Source organism: Erinaceus europaeus, chromosome 15 (genome assembly GCF_950295315.1).
Source record: "Erinaceus europaeus chromosome 15, mEriEur2.1, whole genome shotgun sequence".
In the NCBI taxonomy this organism is placed as follows: domain Eukaryota; kingdom Metazoa; phylum Chordata; class Mammalia; order Eulipotyphla; family Erinaceidae; genus Erinaceus; species Erinaceus europaeus.
The window spans coordinates 78,838,289-78,861,136 of record NC_080176.1 but is presented as its reverse complement, the minus strand read 5'-3'; the positions used below and the strand labels follow the sequence as shown (position 1 = coordinate 78,861,136).

Genomic DNA, 22,848 nt, shown 5'->3' with positions numbered 1-22,848 from the left:
CTCAGTGGAGAAATTATATCCTTGCGATATATGCAAAAACATGAAGTTATGATGGATCAGCTCCAGGGAGTTAAGCCATCTGTACTGCCACACACTTCATTGCCTGAGGCTCTGAAGGTCCCAGGTTCAATGCCTGGCACCACTGTAAAGAAACAGAGCAGAGAGTGCTCTGGGTGAAAATAGAAATGGATCATAGATCTGAATGGATTATGACAATCCCACAACAACCCGGAGATAGCTATTGCTTTTTTAATCAAAGTGTTATTGGATATAGATTTATAACAAGGAAAATATAATGCATCAAAATTTGAAGAAGTTAACGGCAAGAGAAATTAAGAGGTTTGACACATACCTTTATTATTTTATGTTGATAAGCTTATAGGTTCAGCCATATATCATAACTTACCAAATTGTGTATGTTAAGTACATAAAAATTACTCACATCATAATTCAATATATACTGATATATATGTATATATATAGATAGATAGATCTCAGTATATATACATATATTTTTAATTAGAGGCTGTAAAAGATTAAAATTAACAAATGCATGATTTATTTTTTAAATTTCTGTATTGAGGGATTAATGGTTTACAGTAAATATAATAGTTTGTACATGCATAGCATTTCCCAGTTTTCCACATAACAATTCTATCCCCACTGGGTCCTCCTCTGCCATCATGTTCCAGGATCTGAAACCACTCCCCCAACACATACCCACCAGATCCTACGGATTACTTTTGGAACAAGACTGCTTTGGAAGTATGGTCTCTAAATAAGTGTGATCTGACAAAGAACACATTCTAGATTGGCAAATATTAAATAAGAGTTGTAATACCAATGGTTCCTGGAACTGATAATTGTGAATCAAAATAGCCAAGCCCTTTTTCTGTTCAATTCACAAGCAGCAAGCCAGGCGGGAGGTAATGATAACAGAATTGGTCACACACTTGTGACCATATTGTTTTAACAGTGTTTCTTTAAATCACGAAGAATATGAGTAAATATTTACGGTATCCATAATAGTACTCTAACAGATATAACTTAATGATCTACATTATCTAAAAGTAAACTACAAAAACTACGATGAGAAAGAAAATACAAACAGTCATACATGGTGGGAGGCAGAAGACTGAGCTCCCTATAGGATGGAAGAAACACAGAGGGCTCTTGAGTCCTGGGCATGCTCTAGAAGGCAACCACAGACAACAGGCAGTAGCCGGGGGTGCTGGCCATTCTCTGATAGGTAGACACACACAGAGCCTGTGAGAGGTAGAAGCTTCCAGGACCCATCTAGCCCCTGTGGGGATAATTGTGAAAGCATAGTAAGAGTATGGGGGAAACTCCCATCATAAAAATGGAGGTCTGAAAAGAAACCCCACCTGTCAGTCTCTCCCTTTCAGGGGTTGAGCATGGAGGTAAAAGCTTTCCTGACTCAGTTTCCCCTTGTCAGTTTCCCAAGCATCACAAGAACCTACACCCCCTAAGACTTAACTCATTCCCTTGTTATAAACCAAATGGTTTGCCTGCTTAAAGTTCACTATAGTTCACCTGCTTTGATCACACATACTCCATATATCACCATTCTGCCTTGACCAAAAGGCTCTCCTTTCTATTTCCTTAACCCCATACTCCACTTTGATTTAACTACTCTATCTTACCTCTCTGCCGTCAAGGCTCCTCTCTGTCTGCTTCTCCCTTGCCACTAATCATTCCAGAACTCCCCTTTACCACTATCAATTCTCTTCATTCCTTAGAACCTTCACCATTGAGGGTTATGACTTTCAAAACCCACCATTATCGCCACATGTGAAAAATGTCCTTTGTTCCCTTCTGCTAATTAAACCCTGCCTTCTGTACAATAAATGGATCCTTTGCAACCAAATGGTCTCCTGGTCTTTTCCTGTTGTTAGCCACTAGAGTTAACACGAGAGGCCAGTATGACTTAGCTCTGCTGAGAGGCCCCCCCCATGCAAGTACCAGCAGCCCTCTCCTGAGCTGCACACATCCAAAGACTCAGTCATTCTCCATTGCTAAGAAACACTCAAGAAAGACATTCACAACCATTCGGGGTACATGCACTTTATTCTGGCATTCACCCCGGAACTACTGTGCCCCCAGAGAACTGAACAAAGACAAGCTGGACAGAAAAGAAATGGCCCTGAAGGAGAAGCATCTGCACCACTTCACGGAGAAGAGAACCTGCCGCAAAACAAGAAGTTACTGGTCTCACTGTGCAAAATGAAGAAGAGGAAAGGGTGGTCTGCACAGAATCTGGGCTCCATTCGGGCACACCGGGCATTTCTGACCACGGCAGTGGCCCCCGCTGCCTCAGTACCCTCCTCGTTGACCTCCACAAAGCACTTGTGTGCAACCTTGGACACTGGCACGTTCTTCTTGGTTGACATTCCAGAGAAGTCTGCCTTGGCTTCCTCAAAAGCATCTGTCATTCCTAACCTCCGAAGAAAAGATTCCAAGTCATAACTCTCTTCCAGCTTTAGCCGGGGAAGGAAGACCTGGATTTTATCCTTCTTCATCTTTTCAGGGCTCGTCCAGGCTTGGAACTTCTCATACGTAAGTGCTTTTTCCACCTGCAATAGCGAAGGGTCGACTCTTAAAATGTTGGGCTGAGCTGAAAATCAGTAAAGTTATGGGCCCCTTGGAATATACCTAAAATAGACGTCTTAGCTCTTTCCAACATGAAAACCCCAAATCTCATCTGTTATATTCTTCATTAGGTTCCTGATTAGGAAACATTTTGTTCTGCTTTATATCTTTTTATTTATTTATTCATTTATTTTATTTATTTTCATTTATTTCTTTTTTTATTTATTCATTTATTTTCTCTTCTGTTGTCCTTGTTTTTCATTGTTGTTGTAGTTATTATTGTTATTGATGTTGTCATTGTTAGATAGGACAGAGAGAAATGGAGAGAGGAGGGGAAGACAGAGAGGGGGAGAGAAAGATAGATACCTGCAGACCTGCTTTACTGCCTGTGAAGTGACTCCCCTGTAGGTGGGGAGCTGGGGACTGGAACCAGGATCCTTGCCGGTCCTTGCACTTCGCGCCACTTGCACTTAACCCGCTGTGCTACTGCCCAACTCCCATCTTAATACTTTTCATCCACCAATTTGCAGATACTACCATGATACCAACTTGACTTCTCTGGGCAGACTGTCTCACCAGTTTACCCTGGACCCCACCTCTCCAGAGCCCTGCCCTACTGGGGAAAGACAGAAACAGGCCCGGAGTAGGGATCCACCTGCCAACACCCATGTCCAGCAGAGAAGCAATTACAGAAGCCAGACCTTCCACCTTCTGCACCTCATGAAGATTTTTGGTCCCTATTCCCAGAGGGATAAAGAATAGGGAAGCTTCCAATGGAAGAGAGGGGATATGAAACTCTGATGGTGGGAACTGTGTGCAATTATACCCTCTTATACTAAAGTCTTGTCAATCACTATTAAATCACTTAAAAAAAAAATGTAGGTGATGGTATCCTGGTTCGTACTCACTCTTCCTCCATGACAAGCAATTACAATGAGTTTTTGTAATCTACAGAGCTAATCTACAAAGTTTTTTTCTCTGTAATTAACAAACCAATATTCTTTCTTAAATTCTCATTATTTTACAGATATGAGACCTAAAAAGCCAAAAAAAAAAAAAAAAAACCCACCTTAGGCAAGGAGAAGGCTTTTAAAACACCATCTGTACCAGATTCATTTCATGTGTCTTAGTTTAGGAAATTCTCACGACTAAGTGATTACACTCGTGTGACATGCATTTGTGTGAGTTGGAGCGCTTATTAGACAAGAGAGGCAAACAGTGTGACTCAGAACTCCGGAGGGTGGGAGAGGGGAAACCAGGAATCACTGGAGCCTGAACGGAGACTTGGCTTCTGAGGAGCAGAAGGCAGGAATGGGGAGTTGCTTCCGACATTCCTGTTTGTCCTCTTCCAACTCCAGAATTCCCTTTGAAATCTCTCCCTCTCGTTTGCTTTATTCACAAGGAAGAATCTCATGAATGTTGAAATTTGAGAAACACTACCCAGATCTAGTCACTTTCTTACTTTTTATTAGATAGGACAGAGAAATAGAGAGGGAAGAGGGAGCCAGAGAAAAAGACAACCACACACCTGCTTCACCACTTGTGAAGCGTCCCTGTTGCATATGGGGGGGGGGAGCAGAAGCTCAAACCCAAGGCCTTGTGGGGGTCTTTGTGCATGTGTGTTTAACCAGGTGCGCCACCGCCCGGTCCCCTGAGAGCCTTTTTATATATTAATATTTATTTGGCGAATGGACATCAGAAAACCAGGTCCGTCTGGCAGGCCCCACAGACACGCAGAGTGCGCCAAAAACTCACCACTGCGAGGTCAGTGCCTTCATCTGGCAGCAGGATGACCATGCTCAGCTCCTCCCCCACATAGGGCAGCTCCAAGACCTGCGTGCGCACCTCTTCTGCGTAGCCCAACTTAAACTTGGCATGCTTGAACATCATCTGCACAGTCTTCTGACTCTAGTGGGAATATGCAGTGCAAAACTATCACTAGAAGGACTTTTCTTTAATGTTTTTCTTTTTCTTTTTCTTTTTTCTTTTTTTTAATTTGGCCGGGGGTTGGGGAGTGTTTTGTTCTGTTTTGTTTTTTGTTTTGCCTCCAGGAGCCTGCATCATGAATCCACTGCTCCTGGAGGCCATATTTTTCTCTCTCTCTTTTTGTCTTTTTCATTGTTGTTGTTGGATAGGACAGAGAGGAATTGAAAGAGGAAGGGAAGACAGAGATGGGGAGAGAAAGATAGACACGCACAGACCTGCTTCATCACTTGTGAAGCGACACCCCTGCAGGTGGGGAGCCAGGGGCTGCAACCAGAACCCTTGGCAGGTCCTTGGGCGGGTCCTTGTGCTTCATACTATGTGCGCTTAGCACGATGCACTAGCAACCCCCCCCCCGCCCCCCGTTTTTTAGTGTTTCTCTATAAGGAGCATGAACGCTGTTGACTGGCTACGGAAGAAGGGCAAACGCTAGAAGAAGAAGAAGGAGCATGAAATGCATTCAGAAACAGATGAAAGCTGAAGATAGTGCAGAACAGATTATTTAAGTTCTCCTCTCTTTAAGAGAATATCAGTTATCTGAAAAATATTCCTCTACCTGGTTGGTTTTGAAAGGCATCCCCCTGGTGTGCTTTCTGTCAAACTGTTCATTCCATTTTCCTTTGAAATAGATTGCATTCACAAGGACCAACTTAGTCAGGGGATCAAGGCTTCCAATATCCAGGATCTCTGAAATTTTACCTGAAAAGAACAGAAGTTGACACTGCCACACTGGATGAAAAGAAAATCTTGACCTGTCAAGCCAAAGCATGGTTAGGAGTCAAGCTGCATGTCTGTCTTTCTGGCTTGATACCCGGGGCGATGGCGTTCACTGCTATGCACAGTGCAGTGCTCCTCCTCATAACTTCTGGGAGCTGCCAGAGTAAACTGTCCCACTGATCCCCTAAAGGCACTGTCAACTGATCCCCTAAAGGCACTTGAGGCTGTATAATTCTCGGTTGTGTTGGGCTGGTGTATATGTAATGCAATAGGTCTATCCAGTATCTCCCCCATTTGTGACAACCAAAAAATGTCAGTGTCAGATGTCACCAGGAGACTCATTCGGGGGAGGGGGGGGTTGCTGCTCTTGGTCAGCTTTCAAATCTGATTGTAAAACAAGAGAGGCTTCCAAAGGTTGGGGGAATAGAAAGAAATGGACTTCCAGAATGGAGCCAGTGGAATAATGCAATCAAGGGTTCAAGTTGAGTTGTTCAATAAAAACTGGATAAAAGGGACCTCTGTCATAGCTCCCCAGCCCTAACCTTTTGGGGAAATATGTAGGTATTCAGTCTGATGAAAGGAGAATCTGAGAAGTCTTGGGAGGGAACGGAGTGGTATAGGCAGGGTGGGGTACAGTCCTCTGGCTTCTCTTTTTTTTAAATATTTGTTTATTTATTCCCTTTTGTGTCCCTTGTTGTTTTATTGTTGTAGTTGTAGTTATTGTTGTTGTTATTGATGTCCTCATTGGATAGGACAGAGAGAAATGGAGAGATGAGGGGAAGACAGAGAGGAGGAGAGAAAAATAGACACCTGCAGACCTGCTTCACTGCCTGTGAAGAGACTCCCTTGCAGGTGGGAAGCCGGGGTCTCAAACCAGGATCTTTATGCAAGTCCTTGTGCTTTGCGCTTAACCTGCGCTTAACCCGCTATGCTACAGCCTGACTCCCAGTCCTCTGGCTTCTCAAGGGAGCAGCCTTAAAGAAAGACCAGTAATAGTCAAGTGGGGGCACACCTGTTTAAGTACATGTATTAACCATGCACAAGGACCCAGATTCTAGCCCCTGGGCTCTGCCTGCAGGGGGGAAAGCTTCACGAATGGTGAAGCAGGGCTGCAGGTGTCTTTCTCTCTCTCCCTCTCTATCTCCCCCTCTCAATTTCTCTCAGTTCTATAAATTAAAATGAATAAAGTTTAAAAAAGAAAGAAAGAAAGAAAGAAAGAAAGAAAGAAAGAAAGAAAGAAAGAAAGGAGCACTTTTTAAAAAGAGAGAGCTAAAGACCAGTGCACCTGTGACAACCCAAGGAAAGAATGCCCCCCCCGGGACTTTACTGGTTCTCAGCACTATTACAGGGATTGCTGCTACCTTACAGAGAGAGGGCATATCTTGAAGATGGAAAAGTGGCAATATAGTCCCGGGCTTGCATGGAAGCAAATGTGAATGAATTTCCCCAGTTTCTGAATTTCTATAGGTTATACTTAGGGACCAGAGGGCATACAAACTGATTTTTTTTTCTTTGCACAGTCGTTGCAAACATACAGAGATATTTCTGGTGGGCATAAGGTACAGCAGACTTCAGCCAAGGGCTACACTGAACTCTTCAGCAGTCTCACCTCCAGGATCTGGAGCAGACTAGAATAGGTCATGTCACGAAAGCAGACATGACAGCAGCCATGATAAAAGAGGGCTGTGGGGAGTTGGGCAGTAGCGCAGTGGGTTAAGCGCAGGTGGCACAAAGCGCAATGACCAGCATAAGGATCCCAGTTCGAGCCCCCGGCTCCCCACCTGCAGGGGAGTCACTTCACAGGTGGTGAAGCAGGTCTGCAGGTATCTTTCTCTCTCACACTCTATCTTGCCCTCCTCTCTCCATTTCTCTCTGTCCTATCCAACAACAACAACATCAATAACAACAACAATAAAACAATGGCAGCAAAGGGAAATAAATAAATAAATATTTTAAAAATATTAAAAAAAAAAACTGAAAAAAAAAAAGATGGTTGTGGAAGCAACTACAGCCACTCACAATAGCACAGCGAGGGGACAGGAAGTAGTGCCATGTCTGTTCTGGGACCTAAACTGAGTGTCCATCCTGTTCTCAGAACACACTCAGGTCTAGGAGGAGGAGAGGTTTTTCAGCCTTGTCCAAATGACAGGGATTGTAACTTCACAACCTGAAAAATCCAAGAACAAAGCTAGCACTTTGTCACTGGCCCCAAGCCCCAGTGTAAAAATAAGCAGGGTATTGGTTACTGGGTCACAGTGACGGGAGTTCACACATCGCCCCCCACCCCTGCTAAGATTCATTGCAGTTCATCTCTCACCTTCCGTCTTCGCTTCTACCCAGTTATTTATGTGCTTTCTGCATTCTTCCGTGTTGTTCGCAAAAGACAGTTCCTCCAGCTCTGCCTGGTAGAACTTTTGGCAGGAGTCCTTGTAATCCTACAAAGTCAAGACAGCAGATTTGGCCAAAGTTCCCACAAGCATGGAAACACTTCCTGTCTCATGTATTTCTAGCACAGGTGCCTGTTCAGATAATCCTGAACATGAGGATTCATTTATACAATCAGCAAGAAAGTACCAAGTGTCCACTCTCAGCCTGGCCCTGTGCTAAGACTATGGGGTGTGGACCCCAGTCCACTGAGAGGTGACATAGACGCCCAGAGTGACACGGTATTTGAGAGGGATGGTGACAACACAAAGCAGCCCACAAATGTCCCTGCCAATCACTCAAACTACAAGTCTACTTTCTGTGTCATTTTCTGACTCCACCACCCTCAGTCCCCCCCACACGTACACACACACACACAGCCTCACTGTGACTCATTCTTGCATCACTAGTACCAGAAAGAATACTTCTTAGTGGGACTTGATGATCAAGGAGCGTAACAGAAGTTGAAATTTTCAGGAGAGGACTGATAAGTCTAGGCGTGTGTGTGTGTGTGTGTGTGTGTGTGTGTGTGTGTGTGTGTGTGTGTATGTGTGTGAGTGTGTGTGAGTGTGTGTGAGTATGTGTGTGAGTGTGTGTGAGTGTGTGAGTGTGTGAGTATGTGTGTGAGTGTGTGTGTGTGTGTGTGTGAGTGTGTGTGTGTATGTGTGTGAGTGTGTGTGTGTGAGTGTGTGTGTGAGTGTGTGTGTGAGTGTGTGTGAGTGTATGTGTGAGTGTGTGTGTGAGTATGTGTGTGTGAGTGTGTGTGTGTGTGTGTGTGTGAGTGTGTGTGTGAGTGTGTATGTGTGTGTGAGTGTGTGTGTGTGTGTGTGTGTGTGCGTGTTAGTTTGTGTGTAGTCAACACACAAGTGCACAAGATTGTACATGTGCATATGGGCTTGCTCTGATCATCTCACAAAACACAAAAGTCTCAACCTATGTATTCACAGCACCATTTTTTAGATCTCACTTATTGTAACACTCACACCCCTTCACCAGGAGATTATGAGATCATATGCTGAAGTAAATAGGAACAACTCAAATTTGCAACCTTAGTTTTGTGGTCAGGAAGGTGGCTTGATGGCAGAGCACAGGACTTGCATGCCTGAGGTCCCAGAACCCTGTCCCCCTCAATCATGAATTAAAACCATCTTTAAAAATGAAACCTTGGGGCTGCGTGGTGGCACACCTGGTTGAGTGCACAAGGACTTAAGCTCGAGCACCCGGTCCCCACCTGCAAGGGGAAAGCTTTGCAAGTTAAGCAGTGTTGCAGGTGTCTCTCTATTTCTCTCCCTCTCTATCACCCCCTTCCCTCTCAATTCCTGGATGTCTCTATCCACAAATAAATAAAAATACTTTTTAAAAAATTAAATGAAAACTCAGATTTAGCAACAGATTTCGATTTTGGAAAGGCTCTCCTTGTTTACATGTGGTTTTATGAGACAACCAGAAGGAGGAGGAGCTGACTGAAGTTGGTGGAGGCAGTTAAGAAACAAATACATAAATGAGTGCTGTATGAAATCCAGGGACTCTGATCCCAGGTAATGGCAGTGGTGGTTCACAAAAAGAGATACATTCAAGAAAGCTTGTGAGACCCCCAGATCAAAGTCTGGGGTTTCGCAATCACAGGACCATGTGATCAGTGAGGGATGGTGGCCAAGGAAGAGAAGTTCAGTTGTCCACAGCAAGATGGATATAAGGTCATCGACACCCGTGGCAGATGTATCAGAAGCAGGAAGGAAGAAGACAGAACTCAGAAACCATCATGCGATTCAAATATATTTTTCAGTGCAACACTAGGGAGTGAGGCGAGGATCTCCTGCATGCACGATACCTCCCCTGAGTGACTTAGTGTTTTCATTCTTCCATTTTTAGGCAGAGAAAAAAAAAGAAAGAAGTGTGGGGGGGAGACAGCTTAGCACCTCTCTGCCATCCATAGGACTTCCTGCTGCTTTCCATGCTGCTCCTATGTGGTGCGGGGGACTCAAACCCAGGGCCTCACTCATAGTAGGTCTCTACTTGGCCCTCAGAAGTATATTTACAAAGCAGAAGTCCACTAGAGTTTGCAGTGAGTACCCCCCTAACACTTCCTCTCCACTATTCCAAGCTTTGGGTCCATGATTGCTCAACAATTTGTCTGGCTTCGTATGTTAACTCTCTCTTCAGTCACCAGGTTCTAGATGCGATCAGGATGCTGACCAGGCTTCCCTGGATTGAAGACCCCACCAATGTGTACTGGAGCTCAGCTTCCCCAGAGACCCACCCTACTAGGGAAAGAGAGAGGCAGACTGGGAGTATGGACCGACCAGTCAACGCCCATGTTCAGCGGGGAAGCAATTACAGAAGCCAGACCTTCTACCTTCTGCAACCCTCAATGACCCTGGGTCCATGCTCCCAGAGGGATAGAGAATGGGAAAGCTATCAGGGGAGGGGGTGGGATATGGAGATTGGGTGGTGGGAATTGTGTGTAATTGTGCCCCTCCTACCCTATGGTTTAGTTAATTAATCCTTTCTTAAATAAAAAAAAAAGTATATTTACAGAAGTAACACTCTAAGAACATTTCACAGGCGCTAATAAAGCTTGCTCTCAGTTCCTGTAGGATCTCTTTTATTTTCAAGTTCAGCTTCATCAATGTGAGTACTACTTACGGGAAGGAAATGAGTACTACTTACGGGAAGGAAATGAGTCCTACTTACGGGAAGGAAATGAGTACTACTTACGGGAAGAAAATGAGTCCTACTTACGGGAAGGAAATGAGTACTACTTACGGGAAGGAAATGAGTCCTACTTACGGGAAGGAAATGAGTACTACTTACGGGAAGGAAATGAGTACTACTTACGGGAAGGAAATGGCAGGTCTTTTCTCCAAAGAGTCTGTTGGCAGTTCTGAGTAAGTACTGGGAATCGGTTTTGTTCACTTCTGTGAGAAGTGATTGGAAGCCTTGGTGAATGCCTCCGCCTTTGCCCAAACAAAGTGTCTGTGAAGAAGCAACGAGATGATAGTGATTCCACTGATCCCCAAAAAACTATCTGCAAACAGGGCACCCCACCTTTGGAGCTAAGGAGCTTGGCTTAACCAAGAAACACAGGACTTCTTTCTTTTTTTTAATCTTTAATTATTTGATAGAGACCACCAGAAATTGAGAGGAAGGGGGAGACCAAGAGAGGAGACAGAGAGATACCTGCATCACTGCTTCACCGCTTGTGAAGCTTTCCCCCTGCAGGGGGCACCAGGGGCTCAAACCCAGGTCCTTGCGCACTGTAACATGTGCACTCAACCAGGTGCACCACCACCTAGCCCCAGAAGCATGGGGTTTCTTTCTTTCTTTATTTTAAAAAGGAGATATTAACAAAACCATAGGAGGAGGGGTACAACTGCACACAGTTCCCAGCTCCAGAACTCTGTATCCCATCCCCTCCCCTGATAGCTTTCCTATTCTTTAACCCTCTGGGAGCATGGACCCAAGGTTATTGTGGGATGCAGAAGGTGGAAGGTCTGGCTTCTGTAATTGCTTCCCCATTGAACATGGGCGTTGACTCCATACTCCCAGCCTGCCTCTCTCTTTCCCTAGTAGGGTGGGTCTCTGGGGAAGTGGAGCTCCAGGATACACTGGTGGAGTCATCTGTCCAGGGAAGTCTGGTAGGCATCCTGCTGGCATCTGGATTTCTTAACAGTCCCTGGGATAAACACTTGGCCACCAGTGCACAGCAGCAAATTAGAGCAGCACTTCCAGTGTCTTTCCACTAGATGTCAGTAGCACCTCAGTTATAACAAGTGATCTGCCCAGGTTAATCAAATGTTCCTGGCAGACAAAAAACATTCCTGCACTGTGCTGGCAGGCTTCTCCTTGCTTTGAAGGCAGAAGAGAACCCAGAGGCATTTGAAACCACTCTAGCATGATCTGGGAAACACCAGAATAAGACAAATAAATATGAAAATGCTTCATCAGTAATGCCATGATGTTCTCCAGACCAGATTTAAATGTTAAGCAGAAGGGGAACTAAGGCTGTTGTAATTTCCAACAACACTGTGCAATGCCTTCACTTACCAAAAAAATTAAGAGAAACAACCACGGGGCGGGGTGGTTAAACACACATTTGATCATATGATGAGACCTGGGTTCGAGACTTCAGCTCCCAACCTGTGGGGGCAGGGCAGAGGCTTCACCAGGGGGTGAAGCTTGTCTACAGGTCTTTCTTGCTCCCTCTCTATCTCCCCTTCCCCCTCTCCATTCCTCTCTGTGTTATCAAATTAGGAAAAAAGACGAAGGAAAAGGGAAAAAAATGACCTCCAGGAGCAGTAGATTCATAGCATCGGCACTGAGCCATAGTGACTGGAAGGGGAAGAAAGGAAGGAAGAAAGAAAGAAAGAAGAGAAGAGAAGAGAAGAGAAGAGAAGAGAAGAGAAGAGAAGAGAAGAGAAGAGAAGAGAAAAGATGGAGCCACAGGGCAACCAGCTGTATCCATGGAGGTCCTTCTGGGTCTATGTACCCTCATACTCAATGCTGTGACATTTTTACCAGGTGGTCTTGCAACCAGAGACACAGATTCCACTTGAGTGTTGCACTGAGTCACCCTGCACTAGCCTGGTTCTCATCTTGGGCCTTCTGACCTTCTCTGCTTTGCTGTGGCAGACGTCTCCCTAGCCTTCACTTTGGGCTTCCCCGTGTTATTCCTGCTGAGCTGAAGCCTCTAAGAAAAGGATGCTTTCAGGAACTGCGCGTCTGTGTTTGGTAAACCAGGGACAAACAGTTGATGGGAAGCCGAGAACTGACCTGGAACATCCTTGGGGGCGTCTCTGGTGCCCAGTGTGGACACCTCTGGGTGCAGGCTTTCCCCAGACATGTTGCCTTGGTGGTGCTTTGAGGGGCAGAGCCAGCTGGGCTGAACACACTAACCACTGATAGCATTTCACCCCCATCAGGACACTACACCTCTCCCAAACCCCCAACCCTTTCCCTTCCTATCTTGATAAAACCCTACAATTTCATAGTCCAGGAAGTGACACAGTGGATAAAGCATGGGATTCTCAACTATGATGTCCCGAGTTCGATCCTTGTCAGTACATGTACCAGAGTAATGTCTGCTTCTTTCTCTCTTCCTATCTATCTCATGAATAAATAAACAAAATTTAAAAAAAAAAAATCCTGAAATTCCAACTTGGCAAGGAGGTGGTAGCACAACTCTCAGGGTCTCCATCACCCCTTGACACTTAAGCATAAGAAGTAAAAAAAAAAGCATTGCCTCAAATCTTCCCTACCTCCTTCCCACTTTCTGCTGGAGAGGAAGATGCTAGGCTCACTGCAACACACTGCAGTTCACAGGCAGAAATCCAAACAGAAAGAGGCAAAGGCCTGTTTCCCTACAGGCACATCCTCTTCTTCAGACTTAAGTCTCCACAAAACGCATCCGGGGTCTGTCCGATTGCAGATTCCTTCCACATAACTCCAGAAAAAAATGAGCCTACACTTATGTTACCTTCTTCCTCCAAAGCTACACAGACAGGAAAAATCACACACACACACACATACACACACACACACACACACACACACTTTCATTGGCACAATTGCTTATCACTTCAAAACACAGTGGCACCAAAAGGGAACACGAATTCAGCTGAAAAGCTTGACATTTCCTGGAACACAATCCGAGTCCCCCTGACTCATCCAAACGTGACTGTGTTTTGCCATACTGACATTCTATCCAAGGGAAGCAACGGACTGGCTTGACTTCCCCCAGGAATAATAGGAGAAGACGATTTTACAGGAATCTCCCTTCTGCCCGCCTTCTACCCTCCCATAAAAAAATTACACAGCCATTCAGGGGGTGTGGTGAGAGAATACCAGCTGCAAAGAGCACATGTACCTGAGTCATCTGGGCAGCCGTGTCTCCCTTTGCCCCCATGAGGACCATGGCCAGTGCACAGGAGATGCTCAGGGGAGAGTAGAACACGTTCTGCGAACTGTCCTTTTCCCCCAACATTTTAAATAAGTTGATGGCAAACGTTCCATTGGCTTTACTAAGCTCATCCATTCTGGAGGGTCTGTAACAAACACAGCATAGAAACACATCAGGCACATTCCCTCAGTAGCAACGATCTGCTGACAGATGTTTGCAGATAGGGGTGAACCGAGGATCCTTAGATGAGGTGTTTGGGGGTGGGGAGTAAATTGTCCTGCATTGTCCAGATGGACTAAGTAATCAGTCTGTTTATGATCAAAGATGTGTGTATGGGAAACAGAGAGGAAGAGAGAGAGATACCAGAGTACCGCTTAGTTCCTTCCTGGACAAGGCAGTGACCAAGACTGAATATGGGCCCTGGGCCATATTGTGCTGAGTTCCATCCCTAGCAACCTGTCTTCTTTAATATGTGACTTCCTTGTAGTCTATAACTCAGATACAAGGGACTTAGAATTTCTCCCTTTCTCTCTCTCTCCCTTTCTCTCTCTCTCTCTCTTTCGATGGAGGTTGGAACTCACGGATAGTACAGTTATTCACACAGGAGAATCCCTTCCTTTTTAACACAATACCTAGAAATGAACTGAGAGTCTCATAAATGTGTCATATCTCTCAATTGGGGTTTACAGTGAACAGGATTTATATACATTTCCCAAATGTGGGAGTTACTCTCTGCCCTGATCCAGCTTTCTAGTCCTATTCCCAACTCTGACACCATCTTCACAGACAATACTTTCAGCCCACTTGCATGTTGCTGTGAAGCCCAGGCAAAAATGAGTAAAGTCATGGGCCCCTTGGAATATACCTAAAATAGACTTCCTAGCTGCTTCCAACATGAAGACCCCAAATCTCACCTGCTCTACTCTTACCTTTAGGATCCTGATCACTAAACAATTTGTTCTACTTTATATCTTAATGTTTTTCAGCCACTGAGTTTCAGATGCTACCATGATACCAACCTGACTTCCCTGGACAGACAATGTCAACAATGTGTCCTTGAACCCCACCTCTCCATAGCCTTACCCCACTAGGGAAAGAGACAGATAGACTAGGTGTACGGATCGACCTGCCAGTACCCATGTCCAGTGGAGAAACAATTACAGAAGCCAGACCTCCCACCTTCTGCACCCCATAAAGATCTTTGGTCCATACTCCCAAAGGGATAAAGAATAGGAAAGCTTCCAATGGAGGGAATGGGATACAGAACACTGGTGCTGGGAATTGTGTGGAACTGTACCACTCTTATCCCACAACCTTGTCAATTATTATTAAGTCAGTAATTAAAAAAACAATGGTAGAGAATGTTCCATCCTGTGAAGGGAGGATGAACAACATACTCTGTGCTACACCTGAGGAAAATGGGTCAATACTGGGGCAGCTTGGAAAGTTCCTAGTCATGACCACAGAATGTGAGCTCAGATCTACAGGGATGCAAAGGTCACATAGGCTCCTAAGCTGAATATGGGCCCCAGACCACATCAAATCGAGGGGGTTTACAGTCAACAATATTTATACGCCTGTCCCATATTAGGGAGCTACTCTCTTTCCTGATCCAGCCGTGACATCATCTCCCTAGACAATAACTTGAAATCCACTTGCATATCAGATTTCAGGCTCAGGGAAAAAAAAAAAAAAAAAAAACTAGTGTAGCCACAGACCCTTTGGAATGTAACTAAAATATGCCTACTTGCTATCTACACAATGGAGGCCCCCCCCCAACTCTTCATCTGCACTATTCCAGCCTTTAGGTTCATGATTGGTCAACAATGTGTTTGGTTTTCTATGTTAACTCTCTTTTCAGGTTCCAGATGCTACCATGATGCCAACTAGACTTCCCTGGACAGACAACCCCACCAATGTGTCCTGGAGCTCCACTTCCCCAGAGCCCCACCCCACTAGGGAGAGAGGCAGGCTGGGAGTATGGATAGACCTGTCAATGCCCATGTTCAGCGGGAAAGCAATTACAGAAGCCAGACCTTCCACCTTCTGCATCCCACAATGACCCTGGGTCCATACTCCCAGAGGGATAAAGAATAGGAAAGCTATCAGGGGAGGGGATGGGATACGGAGTTCTGGTGGTGGGAATTGTGTGGAGTTGCACCCCTCTTATCCTATGGTTTTTGTCAGTGTTTCCTTTTTATGAATAAAAAATATAAACAAATAAACAAATAAGTTGTTATTATTATTGAAAGACAAGAAAAGAGAGAGAGAGAGATAATAGTAGGTGTCACAACCCTGAGCAGAGCAAGGTCCAGCCTGCCTTGGTGCTGCACACTTCCTCACTGGAAGCTTCTTCACCTTTCAGGAAATAAAGAGCTGGGGGCCTGAAGGAATTCTCCAACTGCACAGCATGATGCCTGGCAGCAGGTGGCGCCAAAAAGCCAAAAGGAGGAGAGAACTGGAAGAGCAGGAGGAACAGTGGATTTGACCCTCCCTGAGCTTAATAGCTTTGAATTCAAGAGCCCTCCCTCTCTCTCTCCCTGTCCCTCTCTCTCCCCTTCTCCCTGCCCCCCCTCTCCTGCGTGTGTGCACATGTGTGGGTACACAAGTGTAGTGCTTCCATCTGAACAGGATTATCAAGTGCATTTCAACATTACATTTCAAATGCTATTCCAAGTGTCTACTTCCGGTTTCCCCCATCTTTACTCTTCTTTCACCTCTTCTCCTCTTTATTTTTGTCCAACTTCAAGTGCTGGTCATCACAGAGCTTTTCCCATCAGCATCCCCTTAGCAATGAGGACTGCTGGGGAATTATGCAGATGCAGTCACATCTGCCAAGCCATCCCCTCAGGCTTTGCCACTTCCCCACTTCCCGGATATTCTTGCAGTGCCTTTTTCAACCAATCCTGTCCTGGCACGTCACTCCTGGTTGTTGCCCTATAAATCCCTTCTTCTTCCGCCCCTCTCTCTCTTGCCCGCTTTTCACATGGGTGATTAGACGCAAGGGAGGTTGGTCCGGGAGGAGGTGGCCATTTTTGCTACCTCCTCATGGCCCAAACCACTGCGCTCTCACCCAACTCTGAGGTGCCCGTGTGAATAAAGATTTGTGTTCCCTCTTCGCTCCGGATCTCCTCTCTCTCTTCTCCGCCGCGCAGCCCAACAGAGGACACTGTCAGCCATTCACACAGAGTGACCTCAGATATGTCCTAGCTCATGCCAGTGGAGAGGCAGGGCCAGGGGCAGAGTCAAAGAAGACCGTTGCCCCTCCAGCTCCAGCGTGTCTTAATGTCTGTTTGGGGAAGGCTTGGACCTTTAAACAAAATGAATCTTTCCCAATAAATCTAAAAGGGGATGCATTTCTGCATAATTCAAAATAATGCCAGGCCCAGTCGGTGGTGCACCTGGTTAAGCGCACACACGACAGTGTTCAAGGACCCAGGTTCAAGGCCATATGCAGGGAGAAAGTTTGACGAGTGGTGAAGCAGAGCTGCAGGTATCTCTCTGTCTCTCTCCCTCTCTATCTCCTTCTCTCCTCTCAATTTTTCTCTGATTCTATCCAATAATAAGTAAATAAAAATATTTTCTTTTTAAAAAATAAGGTCTTTGGAGACCTTATTTTTTAAAAAAGGCTACTATTTATCTGTATCATAAAAAAAAAAAAAAGCAATGTGAAAAGATTTGCTTCTCGGGCAGGGGTAGATAGCGTAATGGTTATGAAAAGAGACTCTCAAGCCTGAGCCTCTCAAGTCCCAGGTTCAGTCCCCTACACCACTATAAACCAGAGCTGAGCAGTGCTCTGGTGTTTCTCTGTGTTTTTCTCTCTCTGTATCTCTCTCAAAAATAAAAATAAATAAAAAAATATAGTACTTAAAAAAAGAAAGATTTGCTTCTCAGCCAATAAAATGAACTGGCATAGGATTGATTTTCCTTGTGCAGGTGGACAAATCTGGAGAGTCTCATACTCTCCTTGGGTCTCGGTAAGAGGAGCAGAATTGTAAAATACATAAAACTAAATTGAGACTTCTGTTTCCAAGTATGAGGAGTCCTTTCCACCTGGGAGTCTAGGACCCCACAGCCCTTCTGTCCTGTTCCACTCCACACACACACACACACACACACACACACACACACACACACACAAATTAACTTATTCATCAAAGAACTTACTTCATTGTGGAGACGAAAAACACTTGAGCAAGGATGTTATGGCCTCTGACCAGACCTCACTCCAAGGAGACACGAATGGATGCGAACGGTTTTGTACCAGCCCTGTGCTCTGTAACAGGATGATTTACAAAGTGCAAAGGAAAGGCAGAGTCAACTCTTGAAAAGCTGATTCCAGTGGGGGTGGGGGTGAAGGGTTCTTTAAGAAGGTTAAAAGGGTGAATCTGCAGGTTCCTGCTGCTGCAGCACTGGACAGGCTGGTTTATAGGGAGTCAGAAGACCGGGTTCATTGGTCTCCAGGGAGAGACATCCTAGAGTTTCCTGGGGAAACTTCTAAGAAGCCACTGACCTGGGACACACAGGAGATTACTACATCAGAGGGCGGACGATGGGAACACATGAGCATGACTGATCACAGAGAACACTGGGGACAGGAGGAGGCGTGATGATGGGGGGGGGTGTCCAGATAACTGATGAGCTGTCTGAATGATTACAGCTTAGAGAGGGCCAGGAAGTTCAGTGAGGCACCAGCTTGGAATGGAGCCGGCAGCACCTCTCCTCAATGTGAATGACTTGAGACAGACACAGCCCAGGAAGGGTGGGAATGTAGGTGGGAGATTTCTGATGATGGGAGATCTAGAGTAAGGGGTAGGGGAGAGGAGCCATCAGTATTCTGATCCCAGGGGGCTAGTGCAGGAGGGGGCAACATCACTGGGGATGCCCAGTTGGACAGATGAGAGCAGAAATGTACGTGCATCAAGAGAAGAACCAGTGTTTGAAGATAATAAGAGAAATGAAACCCGGTAGGGGGAGGCGGCCGGTGAGTGTCGCACCTGATTAAGTGCACACATTACAGTGTGTAAAGACCAGACCCGGGTTCAAGCGCTGGGTCCCCCCCACACACACCTGCAGGAGGAAAGCTTCATGAGCACCAAAGCAGGGCTGCAAGTCTTTTTCTGTTTCTCCTCTCTCTCAATGTCTCTCTATCTATATTCAAAATGAATAAATTATTTTATTTAAAAATAATGGAACAAGGGACTGAGACCATCAATGAAGTTATTCAATTCTGAACACTCTAACTTGTGTTGTTTGGAGAAGTTCCAGGATCCCCCTGACAACTGACATTTCCAAAAGTCCCGAGAACTGTGTGCTTTTGAGAGTAGGGAGGGTTTGGGAAGGACAAAGAACAGGAATATGCACTGCTACCATAATGAAAAGATTTAAGAGGAATCAAATTCAGTTGTTCCGATCACTTGACCGTATGTGCCAAATCGGAACAGCTTCCAGTGTGTTCTGAGCAAAATTGGGAGTGGGGGAGAATCAAATTTCAAGCCTGCTCTTCAATAGCAAGTCCTCAAAGTGATTTATCTCAACTATACAAGCTTAAAAGTGGAAACCGCATTTAGTCTTTAATAACTGTAAACTGCGTATCCTAGCAAAGATAGGAAGACTTTATGTATAAATATACAGCTCACAACTATGATATTTATCAGTGACTCAAAAATGTATTGAAGTGGAGAGTCGGGTGGTAGTGCAGCGGGTTAAGCACACATGAAGCTAAGCGCAAGGACCGGCATAAGGATCCCGGTTCGAGCCCCCGGCTCCCCACCTGCAGGGGAGTCGCTTCACAGGCCTGTGAAGCAGATCTGCAGGTGTCTCTCTTTCTCTCCCCCTCTCTGTCTTCCCCTCCTCTCTCCATTTCTCTCTGTCCTATCCAACAATGACATCAATAACAATAATAACTACAACAATAAAAAGACAACAAGGGCAACAAAAGGGAAAATAAATTTACTAAAAAATTTTTCAAAAATGTATTGAGGTGGTAAAGGAGAAGCAAATATAGCCTATTACTTGGAAATCAAGTATAACTATATTATATCTAATCCTACAACCATATACAAGATGAAAGAACCAGGGATGTGTTCCAGGCGCTCAGGGAAGAAGGGGACGGCAGTACACCCCCAGGGTCAGGCCAGCTGGGTCCCAGTGCAGGTGCAGAAGCAGAGGAAGGGCCGGTGAAGGTCTCACAGTGGAGACTGAGCTGAATTAACCACCTTGGCTGCTGCAGCGGCTGGGAAAGCTTTTCTGAAGTTGAGAAAGCAGTTCAAGCAGACCCGATGAAAGCTGGAACACACACACCGGGGGAAGGAGATGGGGGGGGAGGGATAGAGGAAGGGTAGGAAGGGAAAGGAGGAGGAGGAGGAAGGGAAAAAGAAGAAGGAAGAGGAAGAGGTGAATGGAAGGAGGAAGAGGAGGACGAGGAAGAAGAGGAAGAAGAGGAAAGAAGGTTGGGAGAAGGAAGAAAGAGAGAAGCTGCATCTCCGGGGGCACAAGTATCTAAGTGCAGGTGGCACTGACCGGAACTGGCCCAGGGCGCCTCCGAAATCGCAGGCACATGACTGCAACAGTGCCAGGCCTCTGGCTGCAGCCTGTGGTTCCTCCAGGGGCCAGAGGAGCGGCTTCCACGCGGGCTGCTCCAGTAGCCACACCCAGTAACCAGCCTCCGCCCCGCGCCTGGCCGATCCCAGCTCAGAGGCCGCAGAAGGTCCCGCCCACTCCGGGGACACAAGCTAACCAGCCTCCGCCCCCCGCCTGGCCGATCCCAGCGCAGAGGCCGCAGAAGGTCCCGCCCACTCCGGGGACACCCAGTAACCAGCCTCCGCCCCGAGCCTGGCCAATCCCAGCGCAGAGGCCGCAGAAGGTCCCGCCCACTCCGGGGACACCCAGTAACCAGCCTCCGCCCCGAGCCTGGCCAATCCCAGCGCAGAGGCCGCAGAAGGTCCCGCCCACTCGGGGGACACCCAGTAACCAGCCTCCGCCCCGCGCCTGGCCAATCCCAGCGCAGAGGCCGCAGAAGGTCCCGCCCACTCCGGGGACACCAGCTAACCAGCCTCCGCCCCCCGTCTGGCCAATCTCAGCGCAGAGGCCGCAGAAGGTCCCGCCCACTCTGGGGACACCAGGGACCCGGGGCACATCTGCAGCGCGCCTGCGCGCAGGCTCTGCGCACCTCCAAAAACATGGTTTTAGCGTCTCTCTAGTTGAGTGGGACGGAGGTGGGTATAGAAGAGAGGAAGCAAAGTCCAAGTCAAGTTTAGGTGACCACACCCCCACCGGCTCCGGGGCTGGGCCGCCTCCCTCTGGTTTTGCTCTCTCTCCCTCTCTCCCTCTCTTCCTCTCTTCCTCTCTCTCTCTCTCTCCCTCTCCCTCTCCCACCCCCTCCCCTCCCCCAAGCCCTGTACCTGGAAGACCCGTGCCCCTGCCGCTGCTGCTCCAGCTGCTGGGATTCCTGCCGGGTGAATGCTTCCCTGTTGCTTTGATTGCAGGCAAGACTTCAGCACGTGACTCACCGCTGGCTGGGGTTGCTCGGGACTCCGCGGGACATCCCCGCAGGGGCCTGGGAGGAGCCTCAGCCCAGACGGGGCCAGAAAGGGGCCGGCTTGGTGGGAGGACAGTGCCCAGGCCTTCCTTCGGGTGGTAGTGGAAGGTTCTCCAGGTAGGGCAGGTGGGTTTGTCTCTCCGGGTTAAATGGCAGTGTTGCTATTCGTGTGTGTGTGTGTGTGTGTGTGTGTGTGTGTGTGTGTGTGTGTGTGTGTGTAAAGAACAGCAGCTTGGAAATTGGAACTTTATGATCTGGATGATGAAAATTGCTAAAAGTCAGACGTTAGGTATTGTCAAAGGCAGCGGTTTTCCAAATGGTTCTGGACAGACACCCATCCAAACAGCTGAGCTCACAAGCTTGGAACCAATATAATTTACATATGTAAATATGCAAACTAAAGACAAACACAACAGAACACAGTGGCAGGATTATTTATTTGTTTTTTAATTTAGCATATTTATTTTGGGTAGAAACAGAAGTTGAGGGTGGAAAAGACGGGGGAGAGAGAGAGAGACATGCTCATAGAGCTCCATGCCTGGAGTCTGAACCAGGGTCCTTATTCATGGTAACATTTGTGTCTAGCCAGGGGTGCCGCTGCCTGGCCCACACATAAACAGACATTTAAAAGAAGAGAAAACTTAAAATGCACATTTCTGGTCTCATAAAATAACTTACAGGTGTAATGGGAACTGTGAGTGTTTGCTTCATCTTACTTTAACCCTCTGAATCTATAATTTGAAAAAAAAATGTTTTTTAATTCAGTTATTCTTAGCCCTTTAAGGGAGCCAGGCGGTAGCGTGGCGGGTTAAATGCACATGGCAGGAAGTATAAGGACTTGCTCAATGATCCTGGTTCCAACTCCCTTTTCTCCATCTGCAGGGGGGCTCACTTCACAAGTGGTGAATCAGGTCTGCAGGTGTCAAATAATAATAATAATAATCCTGTCCTCCAAAAAATACACAGAAACAGGCAAACTGTTAGAAAGACTTGTGAGAATTATGGTAGTTCTATTTGGGAGGGTAGAGATACAGAACTTTGATGTTGGGTGTGGTGAGGAACTATACATTGTAATCCTATAATCTTGTAACAAACTATTAATAACAAGTAAATTTTATTTTAAAAAATATTAAAAAGGAAAAGAAATTGTGTGCTGTGACCTTGGAGTTTTCACAGTAGTTAGAGCCCCAGACTTGCTTGTATGAGGTCCTGAGTTCAACCCCTGTCATCATGTCAGTCAAAGCTATGCTCTGGTCCATCCCCTTCTTCATGTCCATAAATAAAAATAATTAAATAAATTCTTTACAAACAGTACTGCCATGTCTATCACTTTAGACCTCCCCTAAGTCCTCAGTTCTCACTCCTGAGACTCATTTCACCACTGCATGACTGACTTTCCTACCTACAGTTGACCAGACCCATGACAATATATTCTATCTCTAAATCTAAAAGAACTTCCAGTTTGACTGTGACATCTGTTTAAAATTCTTTAACCTGTGTCTGTGGAAAGATAGATGACAAACCTTACAGCAAGGAGCGTGAGGCCATATGGCCTCCTTCCCTGGGTGTAGTTTCGGGGCACACCCTGATTAGTAACTTTGTCAGGAGACAACCAAAGAGGCATGTGGTCCACATTTGAAGAGGTCAGAGGAGGTGAAGGCTAATGACCCTGGGC

General features: G+C 46.2%; 1 protein-coding gene and 1 long non-coding RNA gene across 4 annotated transcripts; one reads left to right on the top strand and one right to left on the bottom strand.

Moving 5' to 3' along the window:
* Nucleotides 1-332: 332 nt before the first annotated feature.
* LOC103114194 (serpin B8) lies at nucleotides 333-21,166 on the bottom strand. Of its 3 annotated transcripts, none has more exons than XM_060174004.1 (8): nucleotides 21,037-21,166; nucleotides 17,801-17,909; nucleotides 13,601-13,778; nucleotides 10,573-10,710; nucleotides 7,628-7,745; nucleotides 5,150-5,292; nucleotides 4,366-4,518; nucleotides 333-2,594 (listed from the first exon to the last, which is right to left on the bottom strand). In XM_060174004.1, exons 2-8 carry the CDS (start codon nucleotides 17,803-17,805, stop codon nucleotides 2,190-2,192), a joined length of 1,140 nt encoding a protein of 379 aa, XP_060029987.1. In that variant the 5' UTR covers nucleotides 17,806-17,909; nucleotides 21,037-21,166; the 3' UTR covers nucleotides 333-2,189. The 3 variants fall into 3 exon arrangements, with proteins under 3 accessions (XP_060029987.1, XP_060029986.1, XP_007523909.2); XM_060174003.1 differs by lacking the exon at nucleotides 21,037-21,166 and adding an exon at nucleotides 20,156-20,282; XM_007523847.3 differs by lacking the exon at nucleotides 21,037-21,166 and having other exon boundaries at nucleotides 17,801-18,445.
* Nucleotides 21,167-21,214: 48 nt separating this feature from the next.
* Nucleotides 21,215-21,813, top strand: LOC132533182 (uncharacterized). Its single transcript, XR_009545100.1, has 2 exons — nucleotides 21,215-21,356; nucleotides 21,397-21,813. It is a non-coding gene; the product is annotated as an uncharacterized LOC132533182 (long non-coding RNA).
* The last annotated feature ends 1,035 nt before the right edge of the window (nucleotides 21,814-22,848 follow it).